This window comes from Accipiter gentilis, chromosome 20, assembly GCF_929443795.1.
Source record: "Accipiter gentilis chromosome 20, bAccGen1.1, whole genome shotgun sequence".
Lineage (NCBI taxonomy): Eukaryota > Metazoa > Chordata > Aves > Accipitriformes > Accipitridae > Astur > Astur gentilis.
This window is the reverse complement of record NC_064899.1, coordinates 17,835,708-17,859,294: the sequence shown is the minus strand read 5'-3', so window position 1 is coordinate 17,859,294 and position 23,587 is coordinate 17,835,708. Positions and strand designations below refer to the sequence as shown.

Sequence of the window (23,587 nt, the reverse complement as noted above, 5' to 3'; positions counted from 1 at the left end):
CCTGCACCACACGTGGTCCCCTTAGCTTATTTCCACCGCTTGTGCCACCGAAAGCGGGAAAGACTGTTCTCTGAGCTCCGGTCAACAAAAGTGTGAACAGCCAGAATTGCAAGGCCAGCAATGGGAGCACATGTACGAACCTGTCATTTTTGACAAGTTTTCATTTAGCAAATAAAATAAAAATGAAGAATTTTAATATTTTAAGAAAGATTATTTTGATTTCTCATGCCAAAGACTGCTTTATTAAAAACAGGTGGAAAGCAGCAGGACATTTTCAATAAGCTTTGATAGTTTAAATAAATGTTTTATGGGAGGTATAAGGGTTTGTTAGCCTTTAGAACAAAACTTTTTGTTCCAAGCTTAGAAGGCATGAAATGTTGTGCTTGTTCCACCAAGCACAAAGACCCTCCTCTTCCCTGCCCTTTTTCTCTTTTACACCAGTGGCGGGGTTGTGACGGGGTCAGTAGCTCCTGCTCTGTGTGACTTTCACCTCTTCCCCAGCCAGCCTAAACAAACATCTGCTTATCAATTCCTCCCTAGCAGACAGGGAGCTGGGTGGCAGGGCCACGTTGCTCTTCCTTTGGCACGGCGCGTGGAGGATTCGGGTCTTCGGCTCAGAGAACTTCAGCCGCGAACACGAGCGCTGGCCTAAAGACCGAACCCTCTGTGAAACTCAGCAGAACCACGTCGGGGGCGCAGCAGCCGGCCGGTGCCCCCGCCTGCCCCCGAACCGCCCTGCCAGCGCAGCCCCCTCTGCATCGACTCTTCCCGAGGATTTCCTCGAAGCCCGATGGCCGCTCTCCGCGGGGGCGGGGAGGAGGCGGCGCCTTATAGGGCGGTGTCGGCGGGCAGGGCCGGCAGAGCCGAGCCGAGCCGAGCCGAGCCGAGCCGGGCCGCCCCTACCCTGGACAGCGCCTGCCGCCGCCATGGTGAGTGTCCCCCGGCCCGGCCGCGGACCCTGCCCGCCTCTCCTCGCCCCCTTGCCGGGGCTGGCTGCCGACGAGCCGCCGCTGCCCTTCTCGCCTCCCTGTTCCCCCCCCAGCTCCTCTGGGGCCGGCCGCAAGCGGGGCCCCGCTGCCCTCCCTCCCAGACACTGCGTGCTCCCCCCCCCCCCCCGCTCCTAAAGGGCAGATTCGGGGTGTGCTTTTTCGGGGGGGGGACACGACACGACACGACACATGCCCTCAGCTGCCCTCTCCCCCTTCCCCCCCCACGGCGAGGGACCCCCGCTCTGTCCCCGCGGGGAGCCGAGAGCCGTGCGGGGACACTCAAACGGGGGACCGGGGTGGCGGGCGGGGGGAGTAAGTGATGCGCAGCCCCCCCTGCACGCAGGTCCCCGGGCGGCATGCGGGAGCATGCGGTGCCCCCCCAGCCCCTCTGCCCTTCCCCGCTGCGGGCGGGTGCGTTTTCCTCCGTTTCGAGGTGCGTTTCTGCGCGTTACATAAACAGATTATTCCCGGCGGTATGTTAATAGAAGCTCTCGTGTTAGTCACACCATCTGTAGCGGAACACTTTCTGGTCTTCCACGTAACGAATGAACAACAGAGTTTTAGATTCCAGGTTTGCGTTTAAGAGAGTTGAAGTGGAACAATGCGGTCACCTATTTAGCGAGCAGAGCCATTTCCCCACAGCGCATCGTGTCTTTGCAGTCATAGTAACTTCCCCAAAGGAGCTCATCCTGTTTATAAACAGTAATGCATTAAGTGCAACACCTTACAAAATAGGACAGCATCATACAGGTATTCTGCAGCCTTAAAGTCTGAGGTACAGTGGGCCGGAGAGACTTGTCCAAGCTTGCCGTATCAGAAGCTTGGGACGTGATTAACAACAGAACCTAGTTTTTCTTTCGTATGATTTAACATCAAAAATACTTTTTTCCAAATGTCTTTGCATCATATGTAGTAAATTCTGCCTTCCTTGCATAAAAATGAATTTGGAATTCCCCACCAGCGATTCAGACATGAATAATATTCAAATAGTCTTTCCATGAATTAACATGAGTCCTGTATCCATCTGCTGTCAGTCTGAATCTGTTTCTTCCTATTCAGTCTATTTGCAAACAACTCAGACTTAGGATGATAGATATGAAAACATATATTGAAAATAATATTGAAGAAGACCAGAAATGTTGCAGTAGTTTATGCTGTCTAGGAGCCCCAGATTGACCTTCCACTACATTATTGAATTCCTGTTTCTTACCATATAGGGTGGAACACATACACAAAATATACAATTAAATTACCTTGACTGCACAAAGCCAAAGTTAATACCAGCCATTGGTAATGTCTATCTTATTGATATAGTGAAGGCAGTTACAAAGACACCCGGTGTTGCAGAAGGTAACGTGCATTATTCATCAGTAACTGGTACAGCTAATATCCAGGTGCTCAGAAGTGCCGAGTCAACTGGAAAGGAAGTTAAAATAGCCTGAACCAGTTAAAATATTTCATTTTGACTCCTTCCAGGACTGAGATGAAGTCAGTTATACTAGTGCAAATCAGGGAAAAATTCGTTGGTAACTGAAGCATTGGCAACTTTGTACTAATGGAAATAATAGCGGAGACCTACCCTTAACCTGTCATTTCTGGTGTTTACAGCCGTTTCATTAACCTGGAAATTATTCTTGAAAGAGCTGGCAGCAATATCCAGAAATGACCATTCAGAGCTACACATGGGTTTCTATTAGCATGTTTTCCTTTTCTGTATCTCCAATAACCTTAGTGTTGAAAAGCTTCTGAGATTTCCCAAGCCCTGTTACTCATACATACAGGCATTCTGGGGGGACAATGACCAATTTGGGAAAATCCTTAAGGTGGTATAAAGGCTGAAGGTTGCTTTGGCTCTAAAAGTTTGAAAGTGTGTCCTTGGAGTATTAGCTACTGAATCTAAACCCTGAACTTTTGATGAAAACTGTTGCAATGATGGTAATGCAGGGTTAAAAGTTACAGCACATCGATGTCTAGATGGACCTGGGGGGTGGGGGACACACACAGACACAGGAGGTATCAGGAGCAAATGAATGACAAACATAGATTTTTGGCCCAAGTAGTGGGAACAGTATTTTACCGGTCCCTTCTCTAGTAGCATAGAAATAAGCAGATATATGTTGCTAGTGTCTCTTCAACTCAGCTAAGAGAGTTTCTTCAGCATCCTGGGTGTTCAATCACTAATATTTGTAGAAAGTAGTACAAGGAAACTTTTTTCTTTTTTTTTTTTTTTGAAACTTCATTTTGCTGAAGTGGCAAACCACGGCCTTCATCAGGCTTTAAGTGTTTTCTCAGCATCCTCACCATATGAGGGCAACCATGGTGGGACGGTTCTTCTGTTTATGTAGTTCACTTGCAGCTCTACTTACTTCAGTGAATCTAGGTCAAATTACACTGGCTCAGGATTTGGCTGCACCCTTGAACTTTAAACCGATTATAAATTTTGATTTGTCAGTGTATTTTCCATGGGGCCAAATCCCACTTTTACGGAGTAAGAGAGTGTATAACCTTGCACAGTGCACAGCAACTAATACTTACAAAGAGGCTAGGTAACACTAAGGTAAGCATAAACATGAGGACAGTGCGAAGCACTATTTAGTAAGTTCAAGTATCTGTACCTCTGCGATAATCCAGCTGCAGAGGGTTTATATACACAGGAGCTAGAATATTTTTAAAATTCCCTAAGAGACTTTGATAACTGGCATAATCTGACATCAATGAAGAAAGACACCTAACTCTTCTGAGCATTCATAAGCATCATGGCCACCATATCAGTGTGTGATGCTTGATGCGGGCATACATTGAAAGGAGCCTAGACAGCAACAAATCTTTCCTCTTTGTTGGCAGTAGCCAAAATAAAACCCTGCTTCATTGTCCATTAGTATTTGTTAATTGCCCTGAGCCCCTCCTGAAGAAGAGTACTGCAAAGACAACGTTCCAGCCCCTGAACATTGACACACAAACTGGAATAGGACATTTTCTGCAGACAGAGATCAATCCAGCACAAATCCACAACTGACATAGGAGCCAGTGCCACAGCACCCACTGCCAACAAGATCTCTCCAGCTCCATCAGAGTGAAAAGGTAGCAGACTTCAGCAGCCCTGCCATCCAGAACCATGACAGCAAGCCAGGGTTGTGCCAGCTGATACAGCATTAATAAGCTATGAGAAAACATGCTCGGAAACTGCATATAGAACAGACAAAGGGACATAAGTACTTGCACAGAAACTCAAGAAGACGCACTGACACCTTTTGCACATGATGGGATTGATTAAAACCAACCTCCAGGACCTGAAGTAAGAGTCCAGTGTTTCATTTGCCTAGTTAGTTATAGATACCTGTTTATCAAAACCTGCACGCTGGCCTTGGTGTTGATCCCTTTCATGTCTAGGAAGATCCTTTGATTCTTTAAGGCTGATCATTGTATCTTCATTACAAGCAGTCTGACCTGTGAAAAGAAACAGACTCCTGTTGTTCATGAGGCACTTGATTTTACATTCATTTAGTTTAATAGCATCTTTTGATTTTATTAAAGAAAAAAGTTGATCAGATGCAAACAGTTTAAAATTGAACCACTGACTCAATTAAAAGTTGGGAAAAAACCTGCAATAGTATTTTCTTTAGGTATTAGTAAGCTCCAGTTTAATGTAAATATAAAGGGCTGGTTTATTCCCCGATCTAAGCCAGCTTCAAGAGTAAACCAATAGAATCACATCAGGTAGGAATTTTTCCTGATGCTCTCATGCCATGCTATATAAGAGTTTTGTTAAATCACCGCCTGTAAAACTGATTTAGAAGCTGGGGCATTGATAGGCCTCATACAAATTGAGTCTGAAGTCCCTATTCAATCATAAAGTAGTACGTCACAAGTGCAGCCTGACTTGTAATTAAAGAAGGTAAAGGAGAAGGGAGGGAAGTTAGGAGGATGAAACTAAGCGTACCACTGGTTGTTCAGAGCCAGAAAGCTGCTGGGATGAGTCTGCCTTGTGAGGCAATGGTGGAAGGGCACGAGGATTGCCCAGCTGCGACACAGAAGAAACACCTTGTGAGACTGGGGCCTGCAGCTCTGCCGCATTATAAATGCCACGCTTCAGACTTCAAGTGTATCAAATTTATCAGGCACTTTGTAAGTGCCTGGCAACAGCTGAGCTTATAAATCCGTTATCTGCGTACACTCCCCATGGCTTGCCTGATCATATGCTAAATACATGGGCCGCAAGATCTGAGTGACTGCATCTTTACCCCCAGGACTGCTGCACAGATGACGAGTTCAACATGAAATAAAGTGAATATTTATGTCTTCTTATCTACCTAAGTAACATCAAAAGACACTTTAGTTCTTGAGGGCTAGTTATGCTCAGATCTAGGAGGGTAAGAGGGAACACTTTACATCTTCAAGGGTATAACAATTAACTTTATATTGGCATTAATACTGAAAGTACTCTGATTTGTTGTCAATCTAACAACAACTGAGTAGGTTTTTTAAATACTAAGTTCAGCTAGGTAATGACTTTTAAACTGCATTGCATTTCCTCTTCCTCAGTCAAAACTGACCATGATAAATTGGTAAAGGTCAGATGTCCCAAACCAAAGGAAATCAAACCCCATGTGGCAGATATTTCTAAATGAAGATGTGTAATTAGAGAATAAAAAACTGAGACTGTTTTCGTCACTGTTAGGAGAAATTTTGGGGTTTTTCCCCCTAAGAAGGACAGATTCAGAAATGAAGCAAGAAGTACTTCATATTCTGTGTCATTATTTGAGAGTCAAACACAGCAAGAAATGGATGTTGGAAGTAGAGCGGCCAAGTTCTAAATAAAAATCCTAAACCCAAGCATAAGGAAGCTCAATAAAACCATTCTTTCCCTAGTTCTTACAGGTCCCCTAAAGTACGCTAGTCAGTAGTTACCATTCACGATGCTTTGCAGCTAGCAAAGACAATGTGGTACAGCAACCTAACGGGGGTAATAACTTACACACATGAAGAAAAGCCTACAGCTGGTTTTGTTTCTCCTCTGTGACCATAACTGATACAGTTTACAGACACTCTGTGTCATTGGGGCCTTACCAGACAGCATAGTCATTAGCATTTTTATTTTGTTTTGAGAAAAGCGTCAGTCTGGGTGTTTCCATGGTATAATGGGTTTAAGAGTTTTGGGCTTTAAAATTCCAGTTATATGTGGATTAAACTCTAGGATACCTACTGTCGGGGTTAACAGAGGAAGGGATCTAATTAGCTTGTGCACCCTCTTACCCTGTGCCAGCAGACTGTGCTCAATTAGTGGGGTACCATACACTTTTAAGAAAAGGTGTCCCTGGAGTTCATTAGCCTGACTTAGGGTTTTAAAAGAGGTAAATTTAGAATTGTTTTGGACAAGGAGACATAAGAGAACTTCCATACTCTCTTTTTGTCTTCCTTATTAAACTTGAAAATCAACTGTCATTTCCTTTGCTCTCCTCACCCAGTATTCTTTAATCAGGATTGAAATCCAAAACATGAATTAGCATTTGAAATCCAGGTTTTTGCCCTCAAGGATTTAAGGGAGAAATGGAAGAAAAAACATAAAGGACTAGTCAACAGAACAAGATGGTATTTTCCTCTTCAAATGTTGTTTTGTGTTCTCAAGTGACACTTTGGAAAACATGCATCAGATTCTGTTTCTTTATTTCCCTATAGTACATATGCATTTTCACAGCCAGCTTGAAGTAGAAAAATACTTTGTTTCTAGCATTTTGCTGTGAGCATGGATAAAACCGTTCCAAAAAAGAAAGTGCCTTCAAACTGGCAGGGAATAAATGGTTGGCAAAGTTGTCAAGGGTGATTTCCATGTAAGGGAATTGGCACATCTTTTGGTAAGGCGGTGCTGAATAATACCATCCGTGTCTGCTTTCTTTCCAATTGCTAGCTGCAGCCAGCCAAGTTCCTTCTATTGCAGTTTAAAAGGTCAGGTGTGGGGTCGTGCAAGTTCCGCATCTGCTGGAAGTTGGTATTTGTGACAGAACAGTGTTTTATTATGTACACAGTGTAGGTTTTTTTCAGTGTTTGTCAATAGTCCATGCAATTTCAGGGGAAAAAAACCATGAAGTCTATTTTCATATTTATATGCTTGCCAATCTATTATTTAAATCTCTTTACATACTAAGTAGTTTAATCAATGTGCACTACTGACTGGTTGCTCAAAATTACACTCCTCCTCAAATTCAGAAGCTTGTCTAGTATGAAAACTATCCAACGCAATGCTTATAGAAACAGCTGTGTCTGTCCTCTCAGCTGTTAGGGTTACCTGCCTTCCTAGAGTAACACTTCAGCGTTACTTCCCTGTTACACCAGAGACTGAACTGTGGCTTAAAATCAGCCCTTCTTGCCTAGAAGTACTTTCTTAACCTTTTCTAGACTTCTGAGATGTATCTTTTAATACTGATGGAAGGCTATGCATGAAGCCAGACAAAACCTCTGTCTTTTCAAGTTTATGGAAGAAAAAGAAAAATCAAAAAGACATCAGAAAACAAACATCAAACCCCAGTTCACATCGGCAAAGTGTTTATAGGTTCCTGTCTTCCTCCCACCTTCTACTGCTGCTGAAAGCAGAAGTGAGAGATATCTTCTAACCTACCAGTATGGAGGTGGCTTTGATTTCAGCAGTTATCATCGCTCTCCAAATACTAGACACCTTATTTCATATGCGTTACTTAGGAAAAACAAATCTCCCCAAAATCAGGTCCTTCCATTGAAAAAGATATTAGAAGACTCTGGATCCACCCTCAAAAACACCCTTGGAAATTTTGCATCTTCGAATACTGAAGCTACTGACTTTATCTGGAAGCTCAATGAGCAAGAGCCGTGAGAAGGTAGCACGGAATCAGTCCATCCCCAAAACCAGACAAGTATATCACGTCTCTAGTCTTATGGCATTCTCTCCAATTTCCAGAGCTCTCTTTTTCTGGCAGAAGGTTAGTTACATATCCTAGGATTTTTTTTTTATTTTTCCGATATGCATCAAAAGCATCACAGGATGTTCATGCTCCCCTTTGAATGCTGAGATACAGCTTGTGATTTCTTGGTGCTAAAACACATTTGAAACTTGGCTCAAAAATAGGTAATTTGTGCAAGGAAATAGAAAAGGCAGCATTTAGCTTTATTCCTTTGCAAAATACCAGTAGCTCTCCATTTCAGTGAAAAGCAATATTGAGAACCTTTTGGTTTTAATGCAGTTGTTTCTTCCTTACTGCTAGAGACTTTGTAAGCCTGCATTTTAATAGTATCTTCAAAAACCCTTGAAAGATAAAAGACTACATGAGAGTTATTCTGCTTGCAATAACTAAAAGAAAAATTCAAAAATATTCCCCATAACCTACCCTGGAGGGAAAAGCACTGCTTTTTTCCCCCTTTTACATTTACTAAATTACCAGCATAATTTTATTTCAAAGCAGGTATCACTGAAATGTCCCCTCAGGAGTACATTTAATACAATTTTTTTCACAAAATGATTTATTTTTCATCAAGAAGGAAGTTATTTCCTTCTGTTTGCCAGACACCTTTGGGAGATGGCAGAATTCAGATCAGAAAATGTTTTGATGGAACGGTGCAAAGTTAAAAGCCAAGCCAGAGAACAATGTCATAGGGGCGGGTGTAGAAGGGAAGTAACACAGCACTATCCCATTTTTGCCTCTAGGTGCGTTTTCATGAGTTTAAAAGAGTGTAAGTAGTTCAAAATTCTGGCTCATTACACTTCAGGTTTTGCTGAAACTTGGTACGCATGCTGCAAGCACTCAAAAATACTCAACAACTTCTGAGCACTCAGTAGGTTAAGGAACATCCTGATGAGCTGAAAACAAGAAACCCATACCACTCCCCTAGTCTTCAGCAAACTCGGGGGTTCACGTGTTCCTGTTTCTTTTACAAAGGTGTCCCCACACCCCTCAGTGCTCCTCCTCCAAATATGAACAGCATTGATAAGACACTGATGCAAATGCAAATTGCATCTCATTGGATGCAATAAGGTCGTTATTTAAGTGAAGAGGATACAACATTGTTGAAATAATGCTGTCATGTAAATTAACAAAGTACTCACTGTAACATGGGCATCTGTGTTGCAGAAAGTGAAACAAGATCATTAAACACCTATGACACTTCTTTCATCAATCCAGAATTAGAAGAGGTTCGAGAATTTGTTACCTGAAATGATCTTGCACTTGACTCAAACTAGTTTGGGATATATTTTGATCAACACTCAGTTGATCAGATCTTCAGGTTAATACTGCAGGTAAATGCGTCTAAGTTACGAAGGAGAAATGTCATAGTCAAAATGAAGGAAGCATTCAGATCCATTAGAGCCCTCAAATAACACAGTGCTTATATCTAGCTGGGAAAAGTACCAAAGGACATCTTCAGACAGCACCTTTCTTTCTCAGCATCTTCCTAAAAGAAATAATTTCAAATAGGTGGGTTTCTTTAAAACCAATAATACTTGCAATTCTTTTATTTTACTTGCTTACTTAACTCTCACAGGTATCACACATTTGGTCTCTCACCACATTTACAGATTGCACAGATTTAAACAGAAATGTATATTTCTTACTACAGGCTGTTTTCCAGGGGAAATTCTCTTGTTGCTGCTTTTTTTCTGTAATGCCTTAACTCCCTATATTTACTAACTAGATTTACCATCCTTTGCCACTTCTGTCAGACAACACATTTTGCCATCAAATAACTATTCTGTCTGCTAGTTAGTTTTTCTTCCCTTAATACTTTGGGGTTTTTGAGGATAGAAGCTTCCCATTTTATCTGTCTTTAAGGATATCTGTAGTGATACTTAAAGCAACTGCAGGTGCCATCAATGCTACTTCTACCTTGTCCTGTAAAACAAGTGTATTTATTACATTTACTTCTAAGAAATTTTCATCTCTTCAAATAGTTATTCCCAACAACACACTTTTAATGCAAAGTAAGAAGTGAGGCTTCTCCTTCTTTGAAATAGTAGTAAAACTAAAGAGACTTGGACCATCTCCTTCACTTGGTGGAAACTTGAACTCATGAGGATATTTATTTTCTGGAAAAAGGTACGTGATCAGTGCCTGTGATGTATATCAGGTCTCAGACAGTTCAAGCTGACCTTGCCAGCAACTCTGTTTTCCTCTTGTCAACTATCTGTCCACTACAGGGCAGCGCTGAACCTCACTGATACTTAACCATTGAGGGAAACAATATTTTTCCACATGATCTCTATCTTTCTAATGGCTGTTTTCTCTAAGAATCAATTAATAATTAAGTCCAGATAGATGCAGCAGTCACTGCGGCACAGCATTCTCATGTAAACGTGATGTCACATGGAAATTCCCAACTCTGATGACACCTGATTTTACAAGTCAGCTTAGGCTGATCCTATCAGATGATCTCCCCAAATGATGAAGAAAGCTGGGTGAAAAGCCTCTACCAAGAAAGCAGATCTTCTAATGCTGGACATGATCAAGAAAACACAAAATGCATTGCAAGACCAGCATACCCACTGAAGCAGTGAATGTCTCCTAGATGTGCTTTCTTTCCATAATATTAGATGTTGTGACATGCTCATCCTTTAGAATTTTCCTGGGTTTACTTTTCTTCTTTAAATCAGCAGTTACTTACAAGCGAAATCTAGCACCAAACCGATAAATTAGAGGATAAATGTTTATTAAAACCCATAAGCTTGAAATCTGTTTGATTTTAAGGTTAACATACAGGTTTTAGAAGCAGATATTTTCCCCTAAAATCTCAGGCTTCTTTCCCAGAGCGAATTATAACTACCTAATTGAATAGCTTCCTATACTGAGTTTTGTACCTGCATTCCTTACACAGCAGTTAGACTGTTTCGTACTTGGGTAATGACCTCAAAGTAAAATTGAAAGGCTTTGCATGTGTTGGAAGATTAAGCCTGAAACCTTAGAAGCTGGGATCTGGACTCTCTAATCCACAGCAGTATGCTACAAACACCTCCTCCTCTTCCATTCTTTTCCTTCCCCTTTTTCCACTTGCATCCCTATAAATAGTTCAGCAAAGGGTCTACACATTTGGGCAGCAACTAGGCAAGAAATGATATAGCAAACAACTGCAAAACAAGAACAACCCATTTCTCTAATGGGCAAATAGTCACAAGCAGACTTCCTTCACACAGCCTGTAAGAACAAGAACAAATCTGTAAATTGAATGTTGTTACTCTTAAGGATGTGGGTAAAGCAGGCTACAATGTGACCTATCTTAGCAGTCTCTGAATGGAGAGCAACAGAAACAAAACACGCACGCATATTAACCTGCAACACTAAGCTACTTCGCCCGATTCGTTCGTGCCAAGTTTTGAAGAGAAATCAAAATACAAGGGCTCTGCTCCTGGCAGTGGATCTGGTGAGCCTGGCCAAGCGGACCATTGTGCCCGTGTGGAGCTTTGCTGGTCTTTTCAGCAGCCAGCACAACATCTACCCGTACCTGGTGGGTTATCATTATGCAATGAACACCCCCCCTTGTAAATCTCCTGCTTCTTCCAGGTCCATTCCCACGTGGCAAGGGAACAGGAATATGTCCTGGTTTACACCTTGTATAATTCACTAATTTGAGCAGGTTACACTGGATATATATATATCAGGGTAGATTTGGATGCATTGCGCCTTTGGGAAGGTGGGTAGCCCAGTTCAATTAAATGTTTACAGGTACAATTTTCCACAAAGGCAATACAGCTGGGCAGAATTCATCTCAGTAGCTTTACATGAAGATTAAATAAGACATTCAGTAGCAGGTTTGGGAAACAAAGCAAACATAGGCTTTATTATAGATATGGTTTTGTGGGTTTTAATCCCACGTTGTTCCTTTCTGGGTTTTCTGCCTTTACAAAAGTCAGTAATAATCTTAATTTACACATATTCTTTTTAGATACAATTCTAGCTTTACTGTGGCAGTGAAAGCATAACTAACTTCTACCGCATGTTAATTCGTGAAAACAAGAACTTAGTGTTTTAGCTCAGTAAAAATGCAGGATGGAGGCACTTCAGTTTGGGGGATCTATGCTGAAGAAGTTACTACAAAAGCCAAGCAAGGATGTGAACATGCCTGATCCTGTTCCAGCTGTGCCAGTAAATGAGATTACCAGTCCCAGCCTCACAGCACCATCCCTCTGCTGCAGGTCACTATCCTGCACAGCTCCTCACATGGACATTGCATAACTTCATTTACTCAGGGTGAGCCCAGTTGCCAAAGAGCTCCTACTTGGATAGTTTTGATTAACCAGACTCACTTTAACAGGAATACGTGGCAGTTGTACAACCAGCACTGCCAAGAGGTCTGTGGTGGTGATCCCAGCCTAAAGGAAGCACAGCCGAGAAGCCAGTGCGCAGCGACTTTCATGTTGCCTGAAATCCAGCAGCTCTCTAGCTCTGATTTGGCTTTTGTTTATGCTTATAAGGAGCTCAGTGCAGTTGAATAACCGCATCAGCTGGAGATGGTTTTGCTCATGAGGATGAAAGTATTTTCAGGACCACTATTTTTTTCTGAAAAACTAAGGTATCCTATGCTATAATTGTCTATTTGCTCCTAGAAGTTTTTATACTTAAAATATTCTTCTTTACACAATTCAGTAGCTATGGCAATTTTAAAATACTTTAGGAGCATGAGATTAATAGTAGTGAGCTTCAGAAATTCATAATACATTGACTATAAATACAGAACGCAGTTAAGCGATGCAAACAACACGTGCTGCATTTTGTTTATTTTCTTATGTACAGTACCTTTAGCATTATATATATTAGAAGCCTATTTTATCACCTCCATCCTGACTAGGCGAATTGGTTATTGGTTTGGTTTGAAAACAGGTATTAATTCCATATATGTACAAAGCTGTCAGTTTTGCCAACAGCTCTCAATCTTTCTTTTTTGTTACATGCTTCACAGGCTGTATTGAATCTACTAGACTGTTCTTAGGAAAAATGTGTCTATAAAGAGAATTAGCATTGCAGGAAAAAGTCTTAATTAATGAATTAGTTAATAGTAGATATTTCGCAAGTTAAGTTTGTGACTTAGAGTTTTCTGAAGGGCTGCTGACAATTATCTGTCAAAGAGTAGAAGATATAAAGAAAAAACCCTAAGGCTTTATTTTAATTTTTTGTATGTTTAAATTTTAATATTTTCTTTTTATTTAATTTATTGTATTTTAAAGAGAGAACCCCACAGCTCTACTTTTATGTCAGCCCAGAACAGCTAGAAATGCTACCCACCTCGTTTCCAAATACTCCTGTCTTGTCGTCCCCCCCCCCGCCACCCCCAGGAGGCGAGTGCCCTGCCACACTAGTACGAGCCTTTTAAGAAACTCAGGCAAAACCATTCAGCCAGTGAGAGCCCCTATCAGGGAACACATTTTAGAAAATCCTTTTTGATCCTCCCTGCCTGTAACAGGAGGGGCAGGCAGTCCCTTGCACATTAATCCGCTCCGTGGGGACATAGCGTTACATTGCAGACATCTGGGACGGCAACCAAGAAATCTACTTCTTCGGCATAGAGTCCCCTTTGTCTTACTGCACTGCCAGGATTGTGGGAAAACCAGAGCTCTTGCTTTTGGAGTTGGGTTTTTTTAACGTTCATTGTCCAACAAGCCATGCAATCCTGTGCAGAGACGTAGGATCTTCTATTCATCTTAGATCTTGAAGTGTGCTACAGTAGAAAATTAAGAGATTTTCACAGTACTAGAAAGGATATGTTGTCTGTTTGTCTCTATTGCTTTCTCCAGAAGGATGTCCAAACGTGTACGCCAAGTACAAAATAAAGCCCTGCATGCATTATACTAACTTACAAAATCAGCTTCTCAGCAGCAACAAAATCTGTCTACAAATAGCGAGGAAAACAAAATTATCAAGATATGGCATACTGAGAAAACTGAGCTGCCTTGTAAACTTGCTGCTGTAATTCTCCCCTACCATTTCATTTGCTCCGATCCCCATCTTGTTTATTTATTGCATGGGTCTAAACTAAGCCTTTTGCTGCAAAAACTGTGTAGTTGCAGATATGGCATATGTTGGGCAGATGCTGTATAACCAGGCATGCCTTTGGGGAATATTCTGTTCCAAAATGAAATAACCTGGTAAAATTAAAGCCTTAAAAGGGTAATTACCATCCCTTCCTCTGGCAGAATTATTTTCCCATGCTTCTCAAAGTGCAGCTGGCTGTCTTGCTCTTCTAAAATGAGAAGTGATACACTGCCTCTTCATTATGTAGTTTGGTTAGGCATCCTTTACCAAGTCTAGTTGTTAGGGCACAGGTATGTTAAGCTGTGCAGGCTTTTGTATTGCGGATGTAAAATTAATTCTGATACTGCTCTGTCTTCCCAACACCTTGTGAAGTCAACAAGAGCTGAACAGACCATTAAGGAAGCAACCATAAGAGAATTAATCTCTCTCAAAAAAAACGCCACCCAAACCAAAAAACCAAACCAAAACGAAATAACCTCATTGGGGTTCTTCACTTGTAACTTAAGGAGCTTGCTGCTCCAAAGGAAACTTTCTCTTATTCAAGCCAGGACCAGTTCCCAAGGATTGTTGCTTTGCCTGAGAAAGTGATTTATTCACTCAGGCTACTAGGAGGAGGCAGAATTTTTTATCTATCCTTTCATTTTTTACTTTCCTTTTTGTTTATTCCCTCGCAGTCATAGTGTCTTGTCACATTGTCACTGACAGGAATTATGCTCTGTCTCAGGTCATACCGGCATTTTAAATCTGATTGTTAGAGCAAAGGAAAAATGAGGTCAATAATTTCTACCATTTTCTTGGGAACTGACAGGCTACATCTGAGGTCTCCCTAGAGAAATCTTCTTTAATTACAAGTTAAGCTGATGTTCCCCTGTGTAGCAGGTAGAATTGAGCAGGATTACTTTTAAAAGGATTGCAGTGATCTGCTTTGGTGACAGTTTCATTTTGAAATTCTGATAACAAGCAAGAGGATGGATTATAAAGATACGGTTCTTGGGAGCATACACAACTGACACATACTGCAAATTGGGCCACAGCAGCCACCCTTCCTTTCTGCTCTTCTTTTAAGGCTAGCCAAGTTCTATTTTGAGCACTATGATTGCCATGCATTATTTTAGCGATTACTTAATGTGATTGTAAAGAACAGAGCAAAAAAAGTTTGGAAATTGTAGAAGGGAAATCCTGCAAGGAGTGATTCCAGAAAGGGAATTTTTCATCCTGGAGACAATATAACACTCAGACTTTTACAAGACAAAACAATGAAAAATGTGTAATAGGCTGAATGCTTTCAAGTATTTAAATTATGAATAGATTTTGGGAAACCAAGTAAATATTAATGGGTTCTTAAATCACTTTCATTCTAACCCATGCAATTGTAGTGCAGAAGCCTTTCAAATTCCTTTTCCTCATACTCTTAAAAAAACCCAAACAGCTAATTTTGCAAAAACAATTTATCTCACAATGATGTATGATCTGACAGTAATAGCATGGCTGGTAAAATAAGACTTACCTTATTTTATGAGAGATATTAATATTTTCTATGGCTCCTATCAGGTTGCATGGTCCAGAAACAAAGACTCATGTCTGAAATAACTCACATACTTAGTGTTTTCATGGAAATTGTTCTACTTCTTAAGGCTTACTCACCTTTGGTGTTGATGGTGCTTCAACCTGACTGGAGTCCTAACAGAAGCCATTAAGCAGATATTCCTCCACCTCAGTCCTTCTTCCCACGTGCGGGATTAGCGTGCTTAGCACTGGGCAGGACTACAAAACAAAGTGAAAAGAGACCTCTTGTTAAACAAAACTAAAAATCCCAAAGCAAAAGGAGCCCAAATATTAGTGCCCTTTCTCCAGAAGTGAAAAGCCTGGAGTATGTTGGCTCCTCAGCTGAACACAGCTCAAACTCCCATTTCCTATGGGAGCACACCAACCATCAACTGATAAAGCTTGAGAGAAGAGTGTTTCTCCACAGTCTCCTGGCCGTAAAGGCCTGTCATGCAGAACTGAGGTGCTCACAAAGTGCCTGCTCCTGATGGCAACCCCTGAAGCCAGGCAATCTGGTTTCAGGAGTTTTACACCGAGTAAAATGCTGCACAACTCACTCTGCATACGTAACCGCGCTACAGCAATACATGCTGGGTTTTGGTTTTTCTTGATGTGTGATTATAAATTTAGCAGTACAAGGCAGAACTTGCTATTCTACTTCATTACAGCTAGAACCTAGCATTTTCAGAGAGACATAAGAACTACGATAGTTTCTGAAGCCTTATAGTATTGACAGTTAAAACCCTTTTGGAGGGGGAAGAAAAAAAAAGCAGGGTATATTTTGTTAATTAGGAAGAGAGAATTAAAACACACACACACAAAGCTTTTTATGACAATTTTTTTTTAGAAAGGTGAATGTTAGGAAAGCCCAAAGTAATTTATTTTTTTTTCCCTTTCGTCGCATTTGGTTATCATCTATTGCATTTCCCCAAACCACCTTATGTGCAAGAACACCTCATCATTCCATAAGTTTTTGTTTTAGAGAAGCATTGCTGCAGCAGCAAGGGTAGCCTATAGATTCTCACCTGTAAAAACCAAGAAACAAAGTCAGCACTGAGGGTGGGTATTGCAGCTATAGATAAGGATGAGATGGATTGCAGCTGACACAGGGTGTGTGTCTGCACTGAGGTTATGACTGCAAGCAGGATGGAGTGCAGGTGTGTTGAGTAAAAAACCAAGCGTAGCTGGTCTCCTTGGGTCAGTCTCCCAGGTGCGTGCCCCGTTCTGCTCCTGGACCAACCGCTGCAGGCAGGGAAGCCAAGCCCAAGAGGTGTTTTCCTTCCTGCTCCATCAGAGGAGATTCCCAGACAGGGCAGGTTCACTGGTAACCATCAGTAACAACAGGTCTCTGTACAGAAATCAAAGGTGTTGAACCTCTGAGAGAAACGTGCACCGAACTTATTTTTGGTATGTCGCGCTATCTTTCTGTTAGCATTCAGCACATTAACCTGGAACTTGTGGTTGTTGCTGTATTTCAGATTCTCCCGTCAGAGGGAATCCTGTAGCTGCACAGCTCTGCATGTGTATTTTATGTATATTTTTCCCCGCTATGACCGACTTAAGCATGGCTGGAAACTGGTCCAAGATGCAGGAGGGAGATGGGGATACATGCTGCTTCTCCCATCCCTAAGCCCTCGTCTGCTCCTAGCATCCCCATCCGCTCATTCGTATTAAACTCAGTGACGAAGGTGCATCACTACAAACAGCAAATTGCGTCAGGCACCCATTTCAGTCCACATGAAGAAAGGGAGCCCCTTGCACAGTGCACGCTCTTTGGGGGGGACAAGCACACCAAAGGGCTCTGCTTCCTCAGCGTGAGGGGGTACGAGTGCCACGTGGGCAGCACAGCAAAGGCTCTGCCTTTAGTAGGCCACCATTTCTCTTAATGATCTCTGTGAATAATACTCCAAAAGCCATAAGATGCCCAAGCAGGGGGTTGTTAAGAAAGCCCTGTCCTCTGACTCTTAGGCAGGCCACCCAAACTCACAGTCCACAGAGGAGGACGTGGAAGTTTCTCAACCTTCAAGCCTCAAAGTCATCTGCTTCCCTTTCACCAGAAGGAAAGCCCTTTTATTTTAAATACTGAAAATAACACAGAAACAGATACTGAAGGATGGGGTTGGCTTTCTGCTAGTAGCTGCTTCAGCAGAAAATGGGAATTAACTCGGGGCAGGTCTGTGCCAAGTCCCTTCTGGCCTTACTCTTTTCTGTGGAAGCATCTAAATCTGCCCGTGGGAACTGTTGGTTTGAGACTCTCTGCTGTTTCTCCACCCTGGGCAATGGGGAGGGATGTTTCTCAGGCCCACAGTTCCTATTGCTTTAATATTCCAGTCTGGTTTGTGGATGGATACACCCACAAAAAGTATCATCAGCATAAGTGGAACTGCATAAAGGTGACATTATTCACCAGAGATATATGGAGACCACAGGGAAACTTGGTTTAGGTACACATTTCCTGACAGACCACTTTCTAACTCCTCAAAGAACAGAGGTATATTATCAACTGGAAAGATTTCTGCTGAACTGTTGCAATCAACTCTGGCAGGGCAGAGACTGTTTTAATATCAAGTATGAGCTTGAGGTTAGGTGAAATAATGGGAAAAAAACCTGATAGAGGAGAAAAGGCACTCTGAAATCCTATTCCTGAATATTCAGGGAGCAGCTGGTGGGTGAAACCAATTGAAGAGCCTCACCCTTCCTTGCAACAGAGCACATTTAGGACCTCCTTTCTGCCTGTACCCCAAGGAAAAAGTAGAAGGTTTCAAGTCTGCCACGGCTTAAATGTGTAGTGGCTACACCTCTAAGCTGTTAGGCCCCAAAGAGGCCCTCTCCCCCCAGAGGGATGTGCAAATACCTTCCACAGACCTCAGCATACTGGGACTCACAGGCAAGCTATGGAAGGCAGCACGCAGAACTCCACTCTCCTTGCTATCACGCAGCATAAGGATAAGAAGAGATCTGATGGAGAACTGCTTTTCCCTAGAAAATTAACCTGAGAATCAGTAGTCTACACAGTGTCACTGCAGGTACTATGCAGGGTGCCTTTGTAACCCAGAAATGCCCCCAGAAAAACACTAGTGGGAGAAAAGAAGGGGTAGGAGAGGTTCCTTGTACAGCAGATCCCCAACCCCAGTCCTTGCCGTCTGCTACAGAGCACAGGCATGCTGAGGGTGCAATTTTACAGTATGGGATGACATACTACTGTCCTTATTTTCAAACACTAACAGGCACAAAAATGCTGCAGTCCTCAGCCCAGACTGGAGTGAGGAATCTATTCTACGAATCCTCTACATTGGTGTCACAGAAAGATTCCTGTTCATTTTAGATTTTTCTACAAGCCCAGGCCTAATAAAGACAGCTTGCAGTAAGGGTAATTAATGAACAAAATACTAACCAGTTTGGTTTCTTTTTTTGCTGTTTTTTAACCTGACTGTAACTGCAGGATGGAAGCAGCAGTTTCAGTGATGCTTTTGTTTCTAGAGGTAAAGCAGAATGGCTTTGAAAATAAAAATAGAGCAAATGGCTAACATTAAGTCAAAGCAAACCAAGAAAAAACCCAACAGACTAGCATTTATGCTTTGACGTGCCATTTTTCTGGGTTCCTTTTCAAAACTGCAGTTTAAATCTGACACATATCAGCATCATGACACTAGATTTTTGCTTGGTTGAAGCACATATGCTAGAAAACTACTGAGCCCTACAAAACCGCTGGTGAAGCAGGGGTGGATGTGAAGGGAGAACTAGATACTGCACAGGGCTGTTTGTTGGCTTTATTCCTTCAATGATTCAACTTCTTTTTCAGGGTACCTATGCTCAAAATTTAGAACCCAGGTGCCACATGATGTTGGAGGCTCCTAAATTCTCTAGGTGTTGCATGTTTCCAGTAGTACCAGCACCTGTATTTCTATATATAACTATACTGGTCCAAGCTCCTAAACCCTGGGAGCATTCTCAAGCCATACCTTCCTTGCCCTCCCTCCCCTGCAGGACATGGTTTTCTAAGCCTGGATTTGAGATTGCCTCATATAGACAAAAACAAGGTACTTGCGATGCTGCCAAGTCCACTACCTTATCGTTCCCATTGATTCAATGCATGCAGCCCTCACCTATTGTATGGGAGACCAAGCTTCAAACTGTTCTTCTACCTAACTTCAACTCATATCACGTCTTTTTATGACTTCCCTAACCACTTGGGCTGGCACATCCCCCTAAATGTCTGAGCATCGTCAGCCATCACCAGCATGAAAGAAAGGTGAAAAGTTGGAACTGAAGTCATTCATCTCAACATCCAAATTCTAATCCCTACTCAGACATATACTGAAGTATTTCTTGGGGAGACAAGAACTGCAGTAGAAATGAAGAAAAATGAATTCCAGAGTCAACTGCTAGTCTAAGGCTCAGGGCGGATGGAGACTACAAGCTGAAAGCCCACTGACAGATTAGAGAGGGCAGGTGCAAACACCAATATCACAGGAGCATCTGGCACACCTGCTTGTACGCAGGTACCACTTTTCTGTCTTGGCTGCATTTGCAAGAGGAAAGACTTGTATATGTACCCAGCTCCAGAAACCGTCACTGGCTTGAAGTCACAAGCAGGGGGAGGCAGCCGGCTGCTTAGTTACAACCCTCCAGAAAGGGAGCTCCTGTAGCCTCACCAAGGCCATCTGTCCGCACAGTGAGGGGAACCAGGTCCCCAGGTCTTCTGCCTTGGATAGGGAGCTTGAACATCTCACTTGGGGCCACGGGGCTCATCAGGACACCTCAGCATCATGCAACACAACACTACACCCCAGCAGTCTTTGAAGATTTAACTCTTCCTTGCAAGATATGTTCAAGAACTAAAAATCAAGATAAAATTGAAGAAATTCAGTTTGCCTGTGTAAGTAACAAGTTTTAGCATGCTCCTGGTAACTTAGGCAAGTCAAACGTTCTACTTCAGGGTTGGTACAGATATTGCTGCCAGCCTACCCCTTTCCTGTAGGCATTGCTAAACCACAGGGTGAATTTCTCTGAGTAGCAGTAAAATAAGAGAACCTTTAGGCACAAGTGCCCTCACTTCAAAACTGCAAGAACATAGGATAGAGGAGAAATTATATATTTCTGGAAAAAAAAGTCTTATCTGTTCTTCAAAGTCAAGCCCTTAGCCCAAATGCAGTAACTGCTGAAGATAAAACCTCTGGCTACCTTTAGCTGTGTCTTTCCATACTTACCAAACTTCACATCCTTCCATTCATTTTTCATATCAGAAATTGTTAGCCAGTCTTCTTATCAAGGAAGCCACTGAAAAGAGCATTTTCTTGCAGGTAGTGTGTACTGAGGCAAAAATCTATGAGCCTTTCTTTTCTTTATAGCTACCTTCCCCTTATCTTTTCCCCCTCAGTAACACCAACTCAGCTTTCTCTGCAGTGACTAAATCAGCACAGGGGAAGGTGTTCAGCACTTTTGGCTGTAATCACTGTTCAAACAGCTGTTCTCAATCCCCTCTAGAGAAAACCAGCCTATTTGATGAATCAGCTCCCCCACTGGCTTACTCTGTCAGAGAAGAGGCAGGCCTGCAAGCTACCAGCCTTACACGGAATGCCAACCTGCAGTCAGTAATTTCCACGTACATTAAAAAAAACCCTCAGCTGCAAAGATACTGCCCTTTTTGTCACCAAAGTGCTGAATTTGGTAATAGCAACTGGAAAATGTCCAGAAATTTGCGCATATGCATGCAAGCTTTAGCAGTGGAATGGAGCATATATTGCATAGTATGAGAAAACAATAGGAAGAAAATAGAATCTGGTTGAAAAGCATTGGAAATCAAATAAATTGTTTTCAGACCAGACATGGCTCTTACTGAAAGCTTTTAGAAATACTATGTGTTTCTTAACTGTAAGTAGTGCTATTCTTTGTTACCTTCAAAGCTGTTCTTGACGTCTTTTAAATAATTTACTAACCAGAATAACATCTTTCTCTCCTGGAGTTTATTGTGAAAGCTTTTAGAAGAAAGGAAATAGAGAAATATATGCAGAGCATTCATTTTTTATTTCCTGTGCTGAAGCTGGAACAGCCTTCTTTTGATTTTTCTCCACCATACTGACTTTTTCAAACAGAGATTTTTGCATTAAATTAAAATGTATTGTACAACTTGCATTTCCAAAACAAAGATACAGATCTCTCTTCTCTTGGAACTCATAACTGTATCTCTAGATGGAGTCATCAGTGTTCTTTCTATTAGCTATTCTTGGTTATCTTCCGCAAAACAGGGGCATTACGAAACATTGTTCACATATTATATGGGCACCTCATTGGACTCAGACCACTAGCAGAACTTCCCTTGCTGCAGTACTGCTTAGCTTTGGTCACTTCTGTCACACCAAATTACTCGCCTTCTTAGGACAGATCTAGTTACAAAAGTCTACCAGCTTCGCAATGCTGCTCATTAGAAAGGAATCGGGCACTGAGATTGCTGCGCTAGCAAAAACATCCCGAGTGGATGCACTGGACATTGGCAAAAGAGCCCTTTAGCCAGCCCAGTTTACCAGAGTCAGAGGGCCGTGCTTCTACTGGGAGCTCTGGCAATATAGCTGTGCTAATTAAAACTTTGTAATGTAGCCAGCCCCTAATCATGGTCAGCCATCGGACTTGAAAGAAAGTCCCAGAACATGGGATGCAGAAATTACCATATCAAATAAGGAGTCCGGTTTCTGTTTCTTGAAACGTTTAATCTGAAATGCTAAAAAAGAAGATCTGAGATAATGTCCCTTCTAGCTAATTTTTTCCCTCCCTCCCTGTGCGTCCATGGGACGTGGCAGCAGTCTCATCACCCAGCCAGTTGTCTGTTTCTCTCATGAGCTCACTCCAGCATGTTCCTACCCTCAGTGAGATTATCTAGCAGCGAGTTCCATATATTAATTATAAATTACATAAAGCAACAGTTTATTATCAACTTCTGGGTGTCCTGTCTCCCAATTTAACTGAATATCCCCCTTGTTATAGTGACACAATACACAGCAACCTCTGGCTCACCTTTCTGCCTTCAGCTTCATCTTTCTCTGCTGTTTGTATATAATAATCCCCAAAGAAGTGCTTTCTTTGTGGATTGTTATACACGTTTCCCCTACAGATATAACACACAAATCATAGAAGATAAAGATGACAAAAACCTAAAAGGTAGTCTGAAACAATCTGTGATGAAGAATTGTCCCCCACTGTACGTCTTTGTTCCAGATTAATTTTAATTAATCCAAGCAATAAAAAGCTAAATAATTTATTTTATAAGCAGTTACGCCATGGTCCTGAGATTTAACTTTGACTTCCCTTTGCTTCCTTTCATCCCCTACTTTAGCTATTCTGGAGCCAACGCTACAGTTTTCCAAAACTTCTTTAATATTTGTATATTCAAATATGCGCAGGCATCTAAAATTAGTTTCTTTAAACATGCTGATAAATTCAGATTAATTCCAGTACTGCTCAGTCACTGACTGTTTACGGAGCAGAAGTCTTCAGGGAATTAAGCAAAAGTTGCCATCTAGATAATAAAAATCACCATACTGTTCATATATGTATTTTCCATCATGGTTGTTTCAAATATCACATTTTCTTCCAGGAGCTGTACCGAAGAGCAGAGGCTGCATGCACTTCTGGTTTTTGTTTGAAGCCTGAAATAAGATCTGTTTTTATACAGAGTATTATAGTTTCTGTATAGCTGTGCAAGAACAAGCAACAGTTTATATTGGACTTTTGAGATACTGAATGACATTCCAGGCTTTTGCATGAAAAAAACCCACTAATACAAAAGGTTTCCAAATAGCATAAGTAAGATTGAATGCAGTTTATTCATCTGTAGGAAGTTTATTTCAGAAAGCCATTTAAAATCTGCATAACCAAACAAAAAGCCTCACAAACATACATCATCATGTATGCCTATATTTAATAACTGCCTTTTATTTGTCTTTTAATCACAGTTATTGTCTGTAACAGTACTTTATGCACATGAAGAACATTTTGAATATGAGTTCCTCATCCCAGCTCAGAAAAGACTGGTATCACTGTCTCTGAAATTCAAGGAGCCTTTAATTTTAGTAT

General features: G+C 41.8%; 1 protein-coding gene across 1 annotated transcript in view; it reads left to right on the top strand.

Moving 5' to 3' along the window:
* Window positions 1-841: 841 nt before the first annotated feature.
* ELOVL2 (ELOVL fatty acid elongase 2) overlaps window positions 842-23,587 on the top strand; it is a 55,022-nt gene continuing 32,276 nt past the window's right edge. Inside the window, exon 1 of the mRNA XM_049824026.1 lies at window positions 842-929. Within this exon, the coding sequence (XP_049679983.1) occupies window positions 927-929 (3 nt within the window). The 5' untranslated portion in view covers window positions 842-926. The remainder of the gene's footprint in view (window positions 930-23,587) is intronic.